The sequence below is a fragment of the Hypanus sabinus genome, chromosome 5 (genome assembly GCF_030144855.1).
Source record: "Hypanus sabinus isolate sHypSab1 chromosome 5, sHypSab1.hap1, whole genome shotgun sequence".
In the NCBI taxonomy this organism is placed as follows: Eukaryota; Metazoa; Chordata; class Chondrichthyes; order Myliobatiformes; family Dasyatidae; genus Hypanus; species Hypanus sabinus.
Window position 1 is genome coordinate 1,713,730 of NC_082710.1, and position 20,430 is coordinate 1,734,159.

The 20,430-nt window shown below is 42.0% G+C and overlaps 2 protein-coding genes across 2 annotated transcripts in view; one reads left to right on the forward strand and one right to left on the reverse strand.

Moving 5' to 3' along the window:
- The window catches only part of arsk (arylsulfatase family, member K), a 34,828-nt gene extending 17,308 nt beyond the window's left edge, over positions 1-17,520 (reverse strand). The window contains exons 1-3 of the mRNA XM_059969298.1: positions 17,315-17,520; positions 12,482-12,611; positions 919-1,078 (exon numbers count right to left, since the gene is read on the reverse strand). Coding sequence (XP_059825281.1) covers positions 919-1,078; positions 12,482-12,611; positions 17,315-17,497 — 473 coding nt within the window. The 5' untranslated portion in view covers positions 17,498-17,520. The remainder of the gene's footprint in view (positions 1-918; positions 1,079-12,481; positions 12,612-17,314) is intronic.
- A 209-nt stretch (positions 17,521-17,729) lies between these two features.
- skic3 (SKI3 subunit of superkiller complex) overlaps positions 17,730-20,430 on the forward strand; it is a 210,848-nt gene continuing 208,147 nt past the window's right edge. Inside the window, exon 1 of the mRNA XM_059969300.1 lies at positions 17,730-17,779. The gene's annotated coding sequence lies outside the window, so the exon portion shown is untranslated. The remainder of the gene's footprint in view (positions 17,780-20,430) is intronic.

Here is a 20,430-nt window from a genome sequence, read left to right on the forward strand (position 1 = left end):
TTCCTCAGCATTTTGTGTTTATTACTACAGATTCTCTGTGGGATTTTCCTTCTGCCTGAATCTGCAGAATGCATTTTTCCCAATCTGTACAGCAGTTTAACAGATTAAATAGGGTGGACTTGCATAATATGTAATGATCCAAATGTGAAAATATTTTCCTTGTTTACTTGGTAAAAGTCGACATCTTGGTGATTTTTTTGCAGACATACCATTTCTGCATCAAAATGTTGCTTTCACAATGAAATAAGATCATCAATGCAGATATGATCTCACAGCTATTAGTACAATTGGCCGAAACATATTAAAAAAAATATGGTAAAAGACCATTTGATTCTAAAACAAAATATATCTCCTGCAAGAAAGTGGCTACTGAGTGTATTTTCATGGTTTTCTACTGCTGTAGCCCTTCCACTTCAGGGTTTGATATGTTGTGTATTCAAAGATGCTGTTCTGCACACCACTGTTGTAACACGTGGTTATCTGAATTACTGTTGTCTTCTTGTCAGCTTGAACCAGTCTGGCCATTCCCCTCTGACTTCTCTCATTAAAAAAGCCTTTTCACCCACAGAGCTGCTGCTTACTGGTTGTTTTTTCATTTTTCCACACCATTCTCTGTAACTCTAGAGACTGTTGTATATAAAAATCCCGGGAGATCACAGTTTCTGAGATTTTCAAACCACCCTGTCTGGCCCCAACAGTCATTCCAAGATCAAAAACACTTAGATCACATTTATTCCCCATTCTGATATTTGGTCTGAACAACTGAACCTCTTGACCATTCCTGCATGCTTTCATGCATTGAGTTGCTGCCATATGATTGGCTGATAAGATATTCGTGTTAATGAGCAGGTGTACAGGTGTACCTAAATAAATGGCCACTGAGTGTATAGTACTTTCCCAAAACAAATTCAGCCTTACCTCACTGAGTGGTGTCCTGAAGTATAATCAGTTTTTCCATATACTTTTGTGTAATAGCCATGATTCTGTAGGACTTTCATCCAGGTGGGGTAAACAGGGTTCAAGCACTTGAAATTATTCCAGGATTTTGTTAAATGAACAAATAAGCCACTCCATAAGGCTGAAAAAAAGAATAATCAATACTTTTCACAGCTTTATATGTAGGAATGAAATTATCAAAGTATGAGAAAAACTATGGATATAGTGCTGAAAGCTAGTGGGGTACTCAATAGGGCGGGGGTGCTACAGCACAGTAGATTGGAATATGGTGAGAGAAGACTTACAAAATTAACCAGGTCCTAGAAAAAGGCAAATTTAAGAACACAACACATAATATCAAGGGATGGCCACACATTCTGTTTGAGCATTTACCCCGAAACATTAAAAAAAACCAGTGAAGTCCAGCTGATGGCGTAGTGGCATCAGCGTCGGTCTTCAGAGTGAACGCTCCCGAATTTGAATCCAAAAACCTGGCGAAGGATGGGCTCCACCATGTTTAAGATGCCCAAGACACATCGTATGATAAGCAATCACCAAAAAAAAAATTGGTGTAAAGAGCTTGTCATGACGGTGTTCCGATGACTCCACCAGGAGTTAAGGGTGCACACACACACACACACACACACACACACACACACACACACACACACATTATAAAAACCATGGCTGATCATGTGTCTCAAGTCCAGTTTTGACTCTATCCCCATATCTTCTAAATCCCTTGCTACCCAAAAATATTTTATTCTCAACCTGAAGATATTCAACTATTGAGCAACTATAAATTTTCAAGGTACAAAAATCCAAGGACACCCTCACTGGGTGAAGTAATTCTTTTCATATCAGACCTAAATGACCAACCTCCTTATTTGAAACTTTACCTGACACCTCAAGATTGCTCACTTCTCAGCATCTACTCTGTAAACCCCTGCCAGAATTTTGTACTGATCAATGAGATATCTCTTATTATTCTAAACTTGAGTGAGATTGGCCAATCTTATCCAATCTTTCCACATAGTATAGTCCTCATATTCCAGGAAACATTCTGGTGAAATTCCCTTGCACTGATACCAAGGCAAGGGTAGTTTTCTTAAAACATGGAGATCAAAACTGCCAAGACTTTCTGATGTACCGCAAACCCCTTGAGATGATAATTGGTTGAATTCTTTGCCTAAATGAATATACCAATTCTTCTACATCTTGTGAACCAACATAACAAAATCCATCTGAGTGTTGATGAAAAGAAAGTTTTATCTTATTCTTATCAAATGTGCCTAATCCCACATTTTCCATCTGCCACCTCCTTGCCCATTTATTCATCCATTCTTCTGGGATTGTTCCATAAACCAACATTTCATTTTATGTCATTAAACTTTTCATAGATAAATCAGATGTGACCAGTTGAGGTCTTAGTAATAGCCTGGCAGTACCCACTAACAACAATTTACACCATCAGAACTTCCATTTCCTGATCAGTTATCATTTTGGACTCACTTTAAAATTACGTATTAATTCTCTTTGCTTTATAGTCTTCCTCTGCTAAAAGAAGTCTAAACAAAAACTCCTTTTGAAGGGACACAGTTATTTCAGACAGAGCCATATTAGCTCCAAAATGTAAAAATCAAGCACATCTTTTATTAGAGGCTTAAATTATTGCAATCCTTCAAATCAGGGATTAGAGACAGGATTGCAATTCTCAGTGAAACTATAAAAACCATGTACTAACAATTAGCATTACACTATTACAGTTTGGGGAGTCAGAGTTCGGAGTTCAATCCTGCACGCTCTGTAAGGAATCTGTATGCCATCCTCATGGAATGTGTGGGTTTTCTCCAGGTGCTCCGGTTTCCTCCCACAGTCCAAAGACGTACCGGTTAGTAGGTTAATTGGTCATTGTAAATTGTCCTGTGATTAGGTCAGGGTTAAATCGTGGGGTTGTCGGGAGGTGCTGGGCAGCGCAGCTCAAAGGGCTGGAAAGGCCTATTCTATGCCGAATCTCTAAATAAATAAACTATAAAGCTAATTGCCCGACTAAGAACTAATTAGTAGCAGAATTAACAAAGTGCACATTTGGTGCACAATGTCTTTGAAGAATCATTCACTTAATTAAACCATGGAGCTTGCTGTTGCAGGTTACTAATGAAGAGTTTTGATGATTTTGAAGTAAAAAGGAAATTATTAGATGGATCAGTATTGCTTTCCTGACCAGCTTAAACCAGGACAGAATTAACTGAAAGCAATTTCTTAAAATATAACACTTACGTTGAGAATTGTCCCCCCCCCATTTTGAAGGTGGTAGAGGCGAATACAATAGGGTCTTTTAAGGGACTCTTAGATAGGTACATGGAACTTAGAAAAATAGAGGGCTATGCGGTCAGGAAATTCTAGGCAATTTCTACAGTAGGTTACATGTTTGGCACAGCATTGTGGGCTGAAGGGTCTGTAATGTGCTGTGGATTTTCTATGTTTCTATGTATTTTCTTTATTTGTTTTTAAGACTTGATTAATCTCTTTTGCAGGTTGCATTCTACAAGCAGGATTTGACTTCAATTTTTTTAATAACATGGGGGAATTTGATACAGATATTCTATATCCCAGTTCTGTCATTTCACCTCTTAATATGTTATGTTATTTGGTAATCTGTCGACTTCTCAAATTAAGTATGTATCTAATTAAATGGGACCCATTGTTCCTATATGTTCCAATGATTCACTTTCACAGTATGCAGACATCTTTACATCCCATTATACACAATTGATGATGTATCACGAAGGATAATAAATCAGCCATGATGGAGAGGGAGAGAGATGCAATGGGCTGGATGACTTAATTCATCTCCTATATCTTAAAGTTTTATATAATTTTAAATGAATCATTTCAAAGTATTAATCCTCATTAATCTACAGATAACCATATAACAATTACAGCACGGAAACAGGCCATCTCGGCCCTTCTAGTCCGTGCCGAACGCTTACTCTCATCTAGTCCTACTGACCCGCACTCAGCCCATAACCCTCCATTCCTTTCCTGTCTATATACCTATCCAATTTTACTTTAAATGACAATACCGAACCTGCCTCCACCACTTCTACTGGAAGCTCGTTCCACACAGCTACCACTCCCTGAGTAAAGAAATTACCCCTCGTGTTACCCTTAAACTTTTGTCCCCTAGCTCTCAATTCATGTTCTCTTGTTTGAATCTCCCCTACCCTCAATGAATAAAGCCTATCCAGATCAACTCTATCTATCCCCCTCATAATTTTAAATACCTCTATCAAGTCCCCCCTCAACCTTCTACGCTCCAAAGAATAAAGACCTAACTTGTTCAATCTTTCCCTGTAACTTAGGTGCTGAAACCCAGGTAACATTCTAGTAAATATTCTCTGTACTCTCTCTATTTTGTTGACATCTTTCCTATAATTCAGTGACCAGAACTGTACACAATGCTCCAAATTCAGCCTTACCGATGCCTTGTACAATTTTAACATTACATCCCAACTCCTATACTCAATGCTCTGACTTATAAAGGCCAGCATACCAAAAGCTTTCTTCACCACCCTATCCACATGAGATTCCACCTTCAGGGAACTATGCACTATTATTCCTAGATCACTCTGTTCTACTGCATTCTTCAATGCCCTACCATTTATCATGTATGTCCTATTTGGATTATTCCTACCAAAATGGAGCACCTCACACTTATCAGCATTAAGCTCCAACTGCCATTGTTCAGCCCACACTTCTAACTGGCCTAAATCTCTCTGCAAACTTTAAAAACCTATTTCATCATCCACAACACCACCTACCTTAGTATCATCTGCATACTTACTAATCCAATTTACCACCCCATCATCCAGATCATTAATGTATATGACAAACAACATTGGACCCAATACAGATCCCTGAGGCACACCACTAGTCACCAGCCTCCAACCTGACAAATAGTTATCCACCACTACTCTCTGGCATCTCCCATCTAGCCACTGTTGAATCCATTTTACTACTTCAATATTAATACCTAACGATTGAACCTTCCTAACTAACCTTCCATGCGGAACCTTGTCAAAGGCCTTACTGAAGTCCATATAGACAACATCCACTGCTTTACCCTTGTCAACTTTCCTTGTAACCTCTTCAAAAAATTCAATAAGGTTTGTCAAACATGACCTTCCATGCACAAATCCATGCTGACTATTCCTAATCAGACGCTATCTATCCAGATATTTATATATACCATCTTTAAGAATACTTTCCATTAATTTACCCACCACTGATGTCAAACTGATAGGCCTTTAATTGCTAGGTTTGCTATTTATTGTAGATATCGCTCTTTTTCCTAATCAAGTTTCCAATATCCCTTGAAAACCATGGCACTGTCAAACTTTTAACCTTTCCTTTCAACTTAACAGGAACATAAAGATTCTGTACCCTCAAAATTTCACCTTTAAATGAACTCCATTTCTCTATTACATCCTTCCCACAAAACAAATTGTCCCAATCCACTCCTAAGTCCTTTCGCATCTCCTCAAAGTTAGCCTTTCTCCAATCAGAAATCTCAACCCTGGGTCCAGTCCTATCCTTCTCCATAATTATATTGAGACTAATGGTATTGTGATCACTGGACCTGAAATGCTCCCTACCACATACATCCGTCACCTGACCTATCTCATTCCCTAACAGGAGATCCAACACTGCCCCTTCTCTAGTCAGTACCTCTATGTATTGCTGCAAAATTTTTTTTCCAGGTATTTCCAGGTATCAATCCATGCTCTAAGCTCATCCACCTTTCTTACAATGCTGCTAGCATTAAAATAAATGCATTTAAGAAATTCTCCACCTCTTCCTCTCTGTTTATCTCTAACAGTACAAAGATCTTTACTGTCTTCTTTTTCTTCCTTCTCCCATACATCTGTTCCTACACTCTGGTTCCCCTCCCCCTTTGTATCCTGTTTAAATCCACTGCAGCCTCTCTAGCAAACCTACCTGCAAGAATACTTGTCCACCTCCAGTTCAAATGTACACCATTACGCTGGAACAGGTCCCACCTTCCCTGGAAAACTGCCCAATTATCTATAAATCTGAAGTCCTTCCTCCTGCACCATGTCTTCAGCCACATGTTGATCTGCACTATCTTAATATTTCTAAACCCACCTACACGTGGCACTGGAAGCAATCCTGAGATTGCTATCCTGGAGGTCCTGTCCTTTAACTTGGCACCTAGCTCCCTAAACTCACCTTTCTGGACCTCCTCACTCTTCCTACCCACGTCATTGGTCCCTACATGGACCACGACATCCGGCTGCTCACCCTTCTTCTTGAGAATACTGAGAACTCAATCCCAGATGTCGTGGACCCTGGCACCAGGGAGGCTCAGACCATCCGGGATTCTCGATCTCTTCCACAGAACCTCCTATCTGTCTCCCTAACTATCGAATCCCCTATCACTACTGCTCTCCTCTTTTCCCTCCTTCCCTTCTGAGCTGAGGGTCCAGTCTCGGTGCCAGAGACGCAACCACTACAACTTGTCCCTGGTAGGTTGTCCCCACCAACATCCAAAATGGTATACTTATTGTTGATGGGAATGGTCACAGGGGTGCTCTGCTCTTCCTGTCTATTCCCCTTCCCTCTCCTGACAGTCACCCAACTACCTGTCACCTGATTCCTAGGGATGACTATCTCCCTGAAACACCTGTCTATTTCTGTCTCTGCCTCCCGAATGATCCGAAGTTCATCCAGCTCCAGCTCCAGTTCCCTAACATGGTTTGTCAGGAGCCGCAGCTGGATGCACCTTTTGCAGGTGTAGTCATCAGGGACAACAGTGTTCGCCCTGACTTCTCACTTACTGCAAATGGAGCACTCGACTGCCCTAACTGCTGCCTCCATTACCTACTCCTAATCTAATTAGATTAATTAAAGGAGCTTACCCAGCCTTACCTCACCAGGAGTGAAGCTCATACTCAGCCTCTGCTCGCTATTTAAATTCTCCCGCTGCCTCACAGACCGACTTGCACATGCTTGCGCAGTTGTGCCCCGTTCAAACCTCGCCTCTGCCTGTTCTCGCCAAAGCCTGATTGAGCCAAAGCCAACCCACTCTGCCTCAATCCACTCTGACAATGGCTGCTACGACGATGGCTGTTGTATATGGCGGTCTTCCTTTTTACAACTTTGGTGCATTACATAATGCGCCTGCGCAGTCTGGCCTCTTTGCTGCGATCAGTTAAAAAAAAGCTTCTTTTACCTCTTCCTTCTCTGCCTCTTGCTGCGATTTAAATCTCACCCTTCTGTAATAATTATTATTATCAACAACACAAAATATGTTTAAGTTCTATGTTGAGTTTTAAATCTATATTTTGTTTAGTAAAAATCATTTCACAGATTAGAACTGTTCAACTTCAAAACAACATGAAGTGATGCAATTGATTTTGTTACAATGGAAATCCTACTAGCTTTTGTCCGCAGTGAACACCAGGTGACAAAATTATTTTATAGCAAAAATCATTTGAGCAGACAGTGCAAACCAATGCAGGGTTAAAGTCATTGATAATGGACTGGTAATTTGGTGTTCAACTCAGTTTTATATTGTTCTCTCTCTGTTTTACAGTGATTGTGTGAGCTTTCAACTCATGGAAGCCCCAGGAGTGTTTTCCTTTTCATTCTCTTATCACTGACAAAATTAAACAAAGCAGATTGTCTTTTTAAACATGATAACTTTTTTATACTTTTGTAAATTTTTTCCAGATATCTATTTTTAAGGTAATCGGGTCAGAAAAATAAATAATAAACTATTTGAAAAGATATGTCTGTAACAACTATCTCATGTAGATTGCTTCTAATCTTGGCATACAATTATGTATATTCTGTGAACAATTATTCATGAAGAGCTTCCTGTCATGACATCATCGCCACTTAACAAGCAAGAACTACGGTGCTCTATTAGTTTGTTAACTCTGACAGAGTTATTTTGAACTTCTCATATTCTGTTATGACTTTGAATCAGCCATTGGGTCCATTGAGTATATGCAAACTCTTCAAATATTCATATTCCTCATTTATTTCCCTGTAATCAAGATGAATATGATGAGAAATATTTTACTCAGAGGATAATAGCAAAAGAGAGGGCATATAACAAAGCAAAAATTAGTGGGAAGACAGAGGATTGGAAAGCCAACCCTACAGAGAGCAACTAAAAGAATCATTAGGAGTGAAAAAGATGAAATACAAAAGCAATCTAGCAAAATATATCAAAGTGGATAGTAAAAGCTTTTCAAGTATGTAAAAAATAAAAGAAAGATGAGAATGGATACAGGACTGCAAGAAAATGAGACTGGAGAAATAATAACAGGGGCTAATGGAGATGGTAGATGAACTAAATTAGTATTTTGCATCAGTCTTCACTGTGGAAGACACTAGCAGTGTGCCAGTTGTTGAAGGGTGTGAGGGAAGAGAAGTGACTGCAGTTACTATTACCAGGGAGAAGTGCTCAAAAAGGTGAAAGACCTAAAGGTACATAAGTCACCCGGACCAGATGAACTGTACCCTAGGGTTCTGAAAGGGTTGCGGTAGAGATTGTGAAGGCATCAGAAATGATCTTTCAAAAATCATTAGACTCTGGCATGGTGCCAGAGGACTGGAAAATTGCAAAAGTCACTCTACTCTTTAAGAAAGGGAGAAGGCAGCAGAAAGGAAATTATAGACCAGTTAGCCTGACCTCAGTGGTTGGGAACATGTTGGAGTCAATTATTAAGGATGAAGTTGTGGAGTACTTGGTGACACAGGACAAGATAGGACAAAGTCAGCATAGTTGCTTAAAATCTTGCCTGACAAACCTGTTGGAATTCTTTGAGGAGACAGATAGGATAAATAAAGGGAATGCAGTGGATGTTGTGTATTTGGACTTTCAGAAGGCCTTTGACAAGGTGCCACATATGAGTCTGTTTACTAAGTTAAGAGCCCATGGTATTACAGGAAAGTTACTGGCATGGTTAGAGCATTAGCTGATTGGTAGGAGGCAGCAAGTGGGAATAAAAGGATCCTTTTCTGGTTGGCTGCCAATGACTAGTGGTGCTCTGCAGGGGTTGTTGTTGGGACCACTTCTTTTTATGCTTTGTATCAATGACTTAGATGGTGGAATAAACGGCTTTGTTGTCAAGTTTGTAGATGATAAGAAGATTGGTGGAGGGGCAGGCAGTGCTGAGGAAACAGGTAGGATGCAGAAGGACTTAGACAGATAAGGAGAATGGGCAAAAGACTGGCAAACGTAATATAATGTGGGAAAATGCAGGGGTGTGCACTTTGGTAGTAGAAATAAATGTGCAGACTATTTCCTAGGGAGAAAATTCAAAACTCTGAGATACAAAGGGACTTGGGAATCCTTGTGCAGAAAACGCTAAAGGTTAACTTGCAGGTAGAGTAGTTGGTGAGGAAGGCAAATTCAGTGTTAGCATTCATTTCAAGATGCTGAGGCTTTCCAAGGGACTGGTGTGGCTTCACCTTGAGTATTGTGAACAGTTTTGGGGTCCTCATCTTAGAAAAGATGTGCTGGCATTGGAGAGGGTCCAGAGGAGGTTCATAAGGATGATTCTGAGAAAGAAAGGAATTGAATTGAATTGACTTTATTTCTTACATCCTTCACATACGTGAGGAGTAAAAATCCTTGTGTTATGTCTCCGTCTAAATGTGCAATGTGCAATCATATGATCATATGAAGAATGTTTGATGGCTCTGGGCCTGTACTTGCTGGAATTTAGAACGATGACAGGGAGATCTCATTGAAATGTTTTGAATGTTGAAAAGCCTAGACAGGATGTGGAAAGGATGTTCTCCATGGTGGGGAAATCAACGACACGGTCTCAGGCTAGAGGGGTCTTCATTTAAAAAAGAGATGCAGAAAAATTTATTTAGCCAGAGGGTGGTTCATTTGTAGAAATTAATACAACAGGCAGCTGTTGAGGCCAGATTATTGGGTGTATTTAAGGCAGAGCTTGATCAGTTCATGATTGGACATGGCATCAAAGGTTATGGGTACAAGACCAGGGAGTGGGGCTGAGGAGGGGGAAGAAAGGATCAGCCATGATAGAGTGGCGTAGCAAACTCAATGAACCAAGTGGCTTAATTCTGCTGCTATGTCTTAAGGTCTTATGATCTAATAACTTCTGGAATTACCAAAAGATCAATGGAAAAGCATTTGCTGAATATACTTGAGAATTTTTTGGATATTATAAGAATTAAGTTCATAGAGGAAAGTGGAACCGAGATAGGATTCAGCCATGGAGTGGCACAGTAGCATAGTGCTTCTCACGATGCAGGTGACACAGATTCAATTCCCACTGCTGCCTGTAAGGATTTTGTACGTTCTCCTCATAACTGCATGGGTTTCCTCCGGGTGCTCTGGTTTCCACCCACAGTCCAAAGACATACCAGTTGGTAGGTTAATTGTTTTTTTGTAAATTGTCCTGTGATTAGGCTGGGTTTAAATCAGGAGCTGCTGGGGAGTAGGGTTCAAAGGACCAGAGGAGCCTGCTTCACTGGCAAAGGAAAGGAAGTTACAGGCCAATTAGCCTAACCTCAGTGGTTGGGAAAGTGTTGGAGTCGATTATTAAGGATGAGGTTTCAAGGTACTTGGAAACTAATGATAAAGTAAGACAAAGTTAGCATGGTTTCTTTGAAGGGGAATCTTGCCTGACAAATCTGTTGAAGTTCTTTGAGGAAGTAACAAGCAGGGTACACAAAGGAGAGGTAGTGGATGTCATTTCCTTGGATTTTCAGGTGTTTGATAAGGCGCCACACATGAGGCTGCTTAACAAGGTAAAATCCTATGGCATTACAGGAAAGATACTGGTATCGAAAGCAGAATGGCTGACAGGCAGGAGGCAGTGAGTGAGAGTAAAAGGGGCCTTTTCTGATTGGCTGCCAGTGACTAGTGGTGTTCCTCAGGTGTCATTATTGGGACTGCTACTTTTCACATTGTTTGTCAATGACTTGGATAATGGAATTGATGGCGTTGTGGCAAAGTTTGCGGATGATATGTGGAGAGGTAGGTAGTGCTGAAGAAGCAATGCGATTGCAGTGGGTGTTGGACAAGTTGGAAAAATGAGCAAAAAAATGGCAGATGGAATACAGTGTTGGGAAATATATGATAATGCATTTTGATAAAGAGAACAATAATGCAGACTGTTATCTAAATAGGGAATAAATTCAAACATCAGGGGTGCAGAGGGACTTCGGATTCCTCTTGCAAGACTTCTAGAAGGTTAATTTACAGGTTGAGTCTGTGGTAAAGAAGGCAAATGCAATCATGGCATTTATTTCAAGGGGAATAGAATATAAAAGCAAGGAGATAATGCTGAGCCTTTACAAGACACCAGTCAGGCCGCACTTGGAGTATTGTCAACAGTTTTGGGCCCCATACCTCAGAAAGGATGTGTTGTCATTGGAGTGAGTTCAGAGGAGGTTCATGAAGAATAATCCCAGGAATGAAGGGGTTAATATACAAGGACTCCTTTGGGACTGTATTCACTGGAATTTAGAAGAATGTGGAGGGACCTCATTAAATCCTACCAAATGCTGCAAGAACTAGACTGGGTGGACATGGAGAGGACATTTCCTTTGGTGGGGATATCCAGAACTCGAGGGCACAGGCTCAAAATGGAGGGGCAACCCATTAGAAAGAGGTAAGGAGAATTTTGTTTTTAGCCAGAGAGTAACCAATCTGTAGAATACCCAGCCACAGACTGCAGTGGAGCCAAGTCCATGGGTATGTTTAAGGTGGAATTTGATTGTCTCCTGATCGGTCAGGGCATTAAAGGTTAGGCTAAGAAGGCAGGTGTATGGGGTTGAGTGGGATCTGGGATCAGCCTTGATAGAATGGTGCAGCAGACTCGATAGGCTGAATGGCCTAATCTGCTCCTATGCTTTATGGTCAACGCTGCATCTCAATCAATCAATCAATAAATAAATAACATTTTGGAATGGGAGATGAGGAGGCAAGAGGGACTGAATGTTCTAGTCCCATTTCTCCATTTTATGTTTGTAAGTTCATAGATGATCATTGAGTTAATAACATAAGTACATTTTGAGAATTTTTTTTCAAAGTGTAATATCTCGTTCCCAACATGCTGCATGACAGAACAGATCCAGTGTTTTATTACATGAATCAGATGGCGCCGGTAACTGGTGACTCTGCACGTGCTCTGCCGAGCAAACTGTCCTCATTTTGTTTTTCCTCACAGATCAAAATTTCTCCACTTACTTTGTTTCTTCAGAGTATGCTGGAGCTGGCTGTTGCTTTGTTACAGTGTGAATGATTATTAATCATTTGCAATGTAGCCCAGGAAAGAAGAACATTAAAACAAATGTGATATCATTTAGCCTTTTCTGAAAGTTGCTTCCTGTCCTTTGTGCTGCGGTTCTCACCCTGCTGACACAGCTGAGGTATGTAAATAGCTCATTAAGTACCATGTGTACACATCAACATGTTTCAGTCTGCAACAACTGCACTTAAAATGACACAGAATATAAACAATCATACCTGATCGAGAAGGACAGCAAATTGGAGAATTGCTATAGGTATTGAGAAAAACTGCGCCATTGTCTCTCATCAGGTTTATGTTGGGAAGATTAATTGTCTGGTTCTGTGGGCTGAATGTCAATCTTCCATCCTAGAAAGAGATGCACAGATCAAAAATGTATCAATATAATGGAAATAGAATCAAACATCCAATCCTTCCACAAGGAAAGGAGAAATTATGTGAAACAAAATTATATTTCTCTATGAATAAAATGCTGCAATAATGATGAACTTTCAACACTCAGGTTAAGTTCTTTTCCACTCATGGCCATACAAGTTGACAGGGTGGTAAAGAATGAACATGCATGCTTGTCTTTATGAACTGAGACATCAAGTTCAAAAGTCCATAGATAACTTTACAGCTTTATAAAACTTTAGTTGGGCCACATGGAGGACTGCAGTCATTTCTGGACACCCCAGGAGGCTTTGTAGAGGTATAATAGAGGACCACCAGAACCTATTAGAGGGCATGTAGAATAAGGATAACTATAAGCCTACAGACTCTCACAGCTACCTGGATGATTCCTCTTCCCACCCTGTCTCTTGCAAAAAGGTTATCCCCTTCTCACAATTCCTCCGTCTCCGCCGCATCCGCTCTCAGGATGAGGCTTTTCATTCCAGGACGAAGGAGATGTCTCCCTTTTTTAAACAAAGGGGCTTCCCTTCGTCCACCATCAACTCTGCTCTCAAACGCATCTCTCCCATTTCCCGCACATCTGCCATCACCCCATCCACCCACCACCCCACTCGGGATAGGGTTCCCCTTGTCCTTACTTATCACCCCACCAGCCTCCAGGTCCAATGGATAATTCTCCGTAACTTCTGCCACCTCCAACAGGATCCCACTACCAATCACATTTTTCCCTCCCCCACTCTTTCTGCTTTTTGCAGGGATCGCTCCCTACGCTACTCCCTTGTCCACTCGTCCCCCCCATCCCTTCCCACCGATCTCCCTCCTGGCACTTATCCTTGTAAATGGAACAAGTGCTACACCTGCCCTTACACTTCCTCCCTCACCACCATTCAGGGCCCCAGACAGTCCTTCCAGGTGAGGCAACACTTTACCTGTGAGTTGGCTGGTGTGGTATACTGCGTCCGGTGCTCCCGGTGTGGCCTTTTATATATTGGTGAGACCCGACGCAGACTGGGAGACCGTTTCACTGAACACCTACGCTCGGTTTGCCAGAAAAAGCAGGATCTCCCAGTGACCACACATTTTAATTCCATGTCCCATTCCCATTCTGATATGTCTATCCATGGCCTCCTCTATTGTCCAAATGAATCCAAACTCAGGTTGGAGGAACAACACCTTATATACCGGCTGGGTAGCCTCCAACCTGATGGCATGAACATTGACTTCTCTAACTTCCGTTAATGCCCCTCCTCCCCTTCTTACCCAATCCCTGACATATTTAGTTGTTTGCCTGTTCTCCATCTCCCTCTGGTGCTCCCCCTCTCCTTTCTTTCTCTTGAGGCCTCCCGTCCCATGATCCTTTCCCTTCTCCAGCTCGGTATCACTTTCGCCAATCACCTTTCCAGCTCTTAGCTTCATCCCACCCCCTCCAGTCTTCTCCTATCATTTCGCATTTCCCTCTCCCCCCACTACTTTCAAATCTCTTATTACCTTCCCTTTCGGTTAGTCCTGACGAAGGGTCTCGGCCTGAAACATTGACAGCGCTTCTCCCTATAGATGCTGCCTGGTCTGCTGTGTTCCACCAGCATTTTGTGTGTGTTGTTTGAATTTCCAACATCTGCAGATTTCCTCGTGTTTGCTCTTTAAAAACATTAACTGTTCATTTCCTCCATGGATGTTGCTTGACCTGCTGCATGTTCTAAATGTCCAGCATCTACAGTCTCTATTGTGTCTGTATTAGTTCTGCACTTCCACAAGAATCTTGAATACTTTGTTTCTATAAGACACTCATGTCCTTCAACACAACTCAGATCTTCAAAGCTTCAAAGCCTCATGGCTTTCCATGTCCTGATCTCTGCCACTGAAAAGCCTAAATAATTAATGTCTAAAGTCAACACAATTCTTTAAGCGAAGCCACTTCATAGCACCGGGGTTTCCTCTCACTGCTCTATTCTCTATATATCCATGACTGTGTGACTAGGCATAGCTTAAATATCATCTATAAATTTACTGATGATACAACCATTGTGGTGACGAGAGGGTGTACACGAGTGAGATACGCCAATTAGTGGATTGGTGCCGCAGCAACAACCTGGCACTCAATGTCAGTAAGACGAAAGAGCTGATTGTGGACTTCAGGAAGGGTAAGATGAAGGAGCACATACCAATCCCTACTGAGGGATCAGAAGTGGAGAGAGTGAACAGTTTCAGGTTCCTAGGTATCAAAGATCTCTGAGGATCTAACCTGGTCCCAACATATCGATGTACTTGTAAAGAAGGAAAGACAGTAGCTATACTTCATTAGGAGCTTGAAGAGATTTGTTATGTCAACAAATATACTCAAAAACTTGTATAGTTGTACCATGGAGCGCATTCTGACAGGCTGCATTACTGTTTGGTATGTGGGGGGTTGCTACTGCACAGGACCGAAAGAAGCTACAGAAGGTTGTAAATCTAGTCAGCTCCATCTTGGGCACTAGCCTACAAAGTACCCAGGACATCTTTAGGGAGCGGTGTCTCAGAAAGGCAGCGTCCATTATTAAGGATCTCTAGCACCCAGGGCATGCCCTTTTCTCACTGTTATCATCAGGTAGGAGATACAGAGGTCTGAAGGCACTCACTCAGTGATTCAGGAACAGCTCCTTCCCCTCTGCCATCCGATTCCTTAATGGACATTGAAGCTTTGGACATTACCTCACTTTTTTTAATATACAGTATTTCTGTTTTTGCACATTTTTTAAAATCAATTCAATATGTGTAATTGATTTACTTGTTTATTTATTATGCATTATATTATTTATTTCTTTTTCTCTCTCTCTGTCAGATTATGTATTGCATTGAACTGCTGCTGCTAAGTTAACAAATTTCACGTCACATGCCGGTGATAATAAACCTGATTCTGATTCTGTCCAGTCCTCACCATCATTTTGAAATGGAAAACAGATGGATAAACTATCTACCAAAATCAACTGTAAGCCAGTTGCATCAAGGTTCTCAACTTGATGAGGTTCTGTACACATTTGAGATTAATGTAAAGATGTCACAGACAGCATGCCAGTCAACTCTGTCACAATCCTTGTCCCACTGACAGGAAAGATCAACTGGAGGAAGCAGTGCATGGGCTATTCACAGGGAAGTGTAGAACTCTACACTTCTCTGAGCCCGTGTAGCAGGTACTACAGTAGTGTCACAAATGTGAGAAAATCTGCAGATGCTGGAAATTGAAGCAACACACACAAAACCAATGGTCCTGATGAAGGGTCATGGCCTGAAGTGATGACTATTTAGTCTTTTCTATAAATGCTGTCTAGCCTGAGAGCTCCCCCAGCATTTTGTGTGTGTTATTGTGATGCTATTACAGCTCAGGTGTCGGAGTTCAATTCCAGTAGCGTCTGTAAGGACCTTGTATGTCCTCCCCATGTGTGCATTGGTTTCTTCCGGGTACTCTGGTTCCCTCCCACAGTCCAAAGACATACCGATTAGTGGGTTAATTGGTCATTGTAAATTGTCCCATGATTGGGCTTGGGTTAAATCAGTGGGTGGTGAAGCTCAAAGGGCCGAAAGGGCTTGTTCTGCACTGTATCTCTAAATAAAAACAATAAAGTCATCAACATTGATTCCATATGCTGTGAATTCTCACATGAAATGTTCAAGCTATTCAGGGAATAACTTCTAATCAGACCTAGTGAAATTTAGGCTATGCTTTGAGCACCATACAAGGGGAAGATGCAGTTAAAGGGAAAGAAATGGCTATTGCAAACTAAGAGAGATGGAATAATGGCAGTGGTGGCAGAGCAGGTGGTAAAGTTTTATTAATCAATTATCTATCTGGAGTTCATTTAAATTGAAGATGTATGAGGACAAGAGGAGCAAGGAAACAACAATGCTGGAACTGAAATCAAGTGCGTTTCCAGAAATTTATAATAAAAAGGAACAGTGGAAATGGATGACACATAGGTGCCACCTCAGAACTTCGGTGACGTGGATGTTAGCTGCCATCTCTGTGGAGATTAAAATATTTCCCTATATTTCTGCAGGTGCTCTTGTTGCTTTCCAATTCCACCAGTATGGTGTACAGTGAACAAGTTCAAGTTTATTGTCATCTTACTGTACATATACAGGATACAAACATACAAGGTTCCGCTGGACCACAGTGCACCCACACAACATATATCACACACAGCACAGAAACCAAAATATTATTCAATAAATAAGTGAATAAAAAATTCTGTAATTCAAAATGAATGTAGTAAAGTGTAGCACGCTGTTTTAGTATGAGACTTCGGTGGTGGCAGGATGTTCTTTAGTCTCCCAACCTGAGGTAAGAAGTTGTCATTTACTCTGGCAGTCCTAGTCCTGGTGCTCCTGTATCTCCTTCCAGACAGTACTGGGTCAAAGAGATTGTGGGATGGGTGATAGATGGGGGTCGTCAATATTGCTTTGGGCCCTTCGTCTGCAATGTTTCCACTAAATGTCACAAATCGCGGTGATCCTCTCGGCGGGTTTTACAGTCTTCTGTACGTTCCAGCAGTCTGTTTCCTACTAAATGGGGAAACAAGTTCCTGAACAAACTACAGACTGATACATTTCATTTACTCCACAGCTCTAGTAGTTCAGAAACGACAACTCACAATCTTTAGAACGCTCAGTATTTCCCTTACCAAAGAATCACAAGTGACCAGTACAATGTTGGGTCCGGGGACGTGTCTTTGCTGCTGCCCCGTGGGGCTCCGAGAGGAGCTGACATTGTTGTGCCGGATCTCCGCGCTGACGACGGCGAGTAGGAACCACAGCGCAATGAAGACAGTTCGGGTGGAACGGTTTAAACCCACTGCACATTCCATCTCCTACAAGTGACAGACAGGCGCGAACTACAAATCCCATCAGCCCTTCGGTCCAACAGGATCATGTGATCATGGACCCATTTCTAGCTGAGCAAAAAACAACTAAATCAGGGGAAATCATGGATGTCTTTACCGTTTTTACCGAGGTATCTGTGAATCAATTGTTTTAAAAATAGTCCGGTTTTGCGCAGTGAAGAATGTGACCCTTAACCCCAAGCGTCATGTCGGTGAATACGTGGAGGATGCTGGGCTTGATGTTTCTGTGCAGAGGAGGGTGAATGGGTGAGTTGTGGGTCTTCTGTTCACTCATTGACTTGGGAGGAGAGGTGGTACTGTTCTTTGAGCGATTGGATGGAATAGTTAAAGAGAAGTCGTTACCATTGAATCAGAATCAGGTTTTGTATCACTGGTGTATGTCATGAAATGTGTTGTTTTGGAAGCAGTGTATAACAACTGTAAATCGCAGTAAGAAATATATTTGACAATAAATTCAAAGTTAATTTATTATCCAAGTGCATAAGTGTCAACATCTACAACGCTGAGATTCGCTTACTCAATAAGACCGTAATGGAATAATAACCATAATAAAATCAACGAAAAGTGCAAAAAGAGAGCAAAAATAGTGAGGTTGTGTTGATAGGTTCGTTGTCCATTGAGAAATTTGATGGTGAAGAATAAGAAGCTGTTCCTAAAACATTAAATGTTTGTTTTCACACATGTGGTGCGGAGTGCTGTGAACTTCCCATGATTCAGGACATTTACAAAGACAGGTGTGAAAAAAGGGCCCGTAGGATCACTGGAGACCCGAGTCACCCCAATCACAATCTATTCCAGCTGCTACCATCCAGGAAGCGGTATCGCAGCATAAAAGCCAGGACCAACGGGTTCCGGGACAGCTTCTTCCACCAGGCCATCAGACTGATTAACTCACACTGATTTGAGTGTATTTCTATGTTACATTGACTGTTCTATTTATTATAAGTTACTACGATTGCACGTTACACATTTAGATGGAGACGCAACATAAAGATTTTTACTACTCAGGTATGTGAAGGATGTAAGAAATAAAATCAATTCAATTCTTGTACCCGCCCCCCCCCCCCACCTACCCCTCCGATGAATGTTGGTAGCAGGACAGTTTGTAACTGAGGAACTGAAGTAAGTAGCTAAAGAAGAGGGCAGCGATGAGGCATTGTTTGCAATACTCTGTAAGGAAATTAAGAAGAGGAGTAGGCTACACAAGCAAAATGCTGGAGGAACTCAGCAGGTCAGGCAGCATCTATGGAGAGGAATAAGGAGTTGGCATTTTAGACTGAGATCCTTCCTCAGGAATGGAAAGGAAGGTGGTAGAAGCCTGAATAAGAAGGTAGGAGGAGAGGAAGGAGGACAAACTGGCAAGTGATAGGTGAGGGGGAAGGTGAGTGGGTGAGAGAGGAAGGGGTGAAGTGATAAGTTGGGACGGGAAGGTAGAGAGGGGTTAAAGTGACATGCTGGCAGTGGAATGTAGTTGGGTGGGGATGAGTGAGAGCTGGGAGGGATTGGTAGAAGAAGTAAAGGGCTGAAGAAGGAATTTAATATGAGAGAACAACATCCCAGGCTGAGTACTCAGGGAGTGTGCACATCAGCTCACAGACATCTTTAACACTTAACTCATCCAGGCTGCTGTCCCCACATGCTTCAAATCAACCACCATCATCCCTGTACCGAAGAACTCTTACACCTTCAAAGCTAAATGACCACTAGAGATGGTGTTGAAGGCAATGATCAGGAACTACTTTGAATGGCTGGCAGCAGCACATATCAAAAACTGCATTCCTGCCTCATTGGACACTTGCCAACATTTGTTTATTTATTTATGGAGATATTGTGCAGAATGGGTCCTTCCAGCCCTTTGAGCCGCATTGCTCAGCAAACCCCCGATTTAATCCCAGCCTAATCACACCAGGGCCATGGAAGACAGACAGGTGGGTCACAGTCAGGAGGGAGAAGGGGAAGAGTCAGGTACTAGAGAGTGGCTGTACCCCTTGACAATAAGTACTCCTGTTTGAGTACTGTTGGGGGGGAACAGCATACCTGGGGGAAAGTGCAGAGTCTGGCCCTGTGGCTCAGAAGGGTAGGGAAGGGAATGGAAAGGCAGTAGTGATAGGGGACTCTATAGTTAGGAGGTCAGACAAGCGATTCTGTGGACGCAGGAAAGAAACTCGGATGGTAGTTTGCCTCCCAGGGTCCGGGGTGTTTTGGATTGCGTCCATGATATCCTGCGGTGGGAGGGCGAACAGCCAGAGGTCGTGGTACATATTGGTACCAATGACATAGATAGGAAAAGGGAAGAGGTCCTGAAAAAAGACTACAGGGAGTTAGGAAGGAAGTTGAGAAGCAGGACTGCAAAGGTAGTAATCTCAGGATTACTGCCTGTGTCACACGACAGTGAATATAGGAATAGAATGAGGTGGAATATAAATGCATGTCTGAGGAATTGGAGCAGGGGGTAGGGATTCAGATTTCTGGATCATTTTGACCTCTTTTGGGGCAGATGCGACTAGAATTGTTGGGGGGTGGGAACCGAAATGAAGAGACTGGGGAAGAGGCGGTTGGCTCACAAATAAAGAAAGCTTGTAGACAGTACGAGAGGGAGGATAGGCAGGTGATAGAGAAGGGACGCACTCAGACAGACAGTTTGAGATGTGTCTATTTTATCGCAAGGAGTATTGTGAACAAAGTGGATGAGCATTGAGCATGGATCAGTACTTGGAGATATGACGTGGTGGCCATTACAGAGACTTGGATGGCTCAGGGACAGGAATGATTATTTCAAGTGCCAGGCATTAGATGTTTCAGAAAGGACAGGGAAGGAGGCAAAAGAGGTGGGTGTAGCACTGTTGATCAGAGATAGTGTCACGGCTGCAGTAAAGGTGGACATCATGGAGGGATTG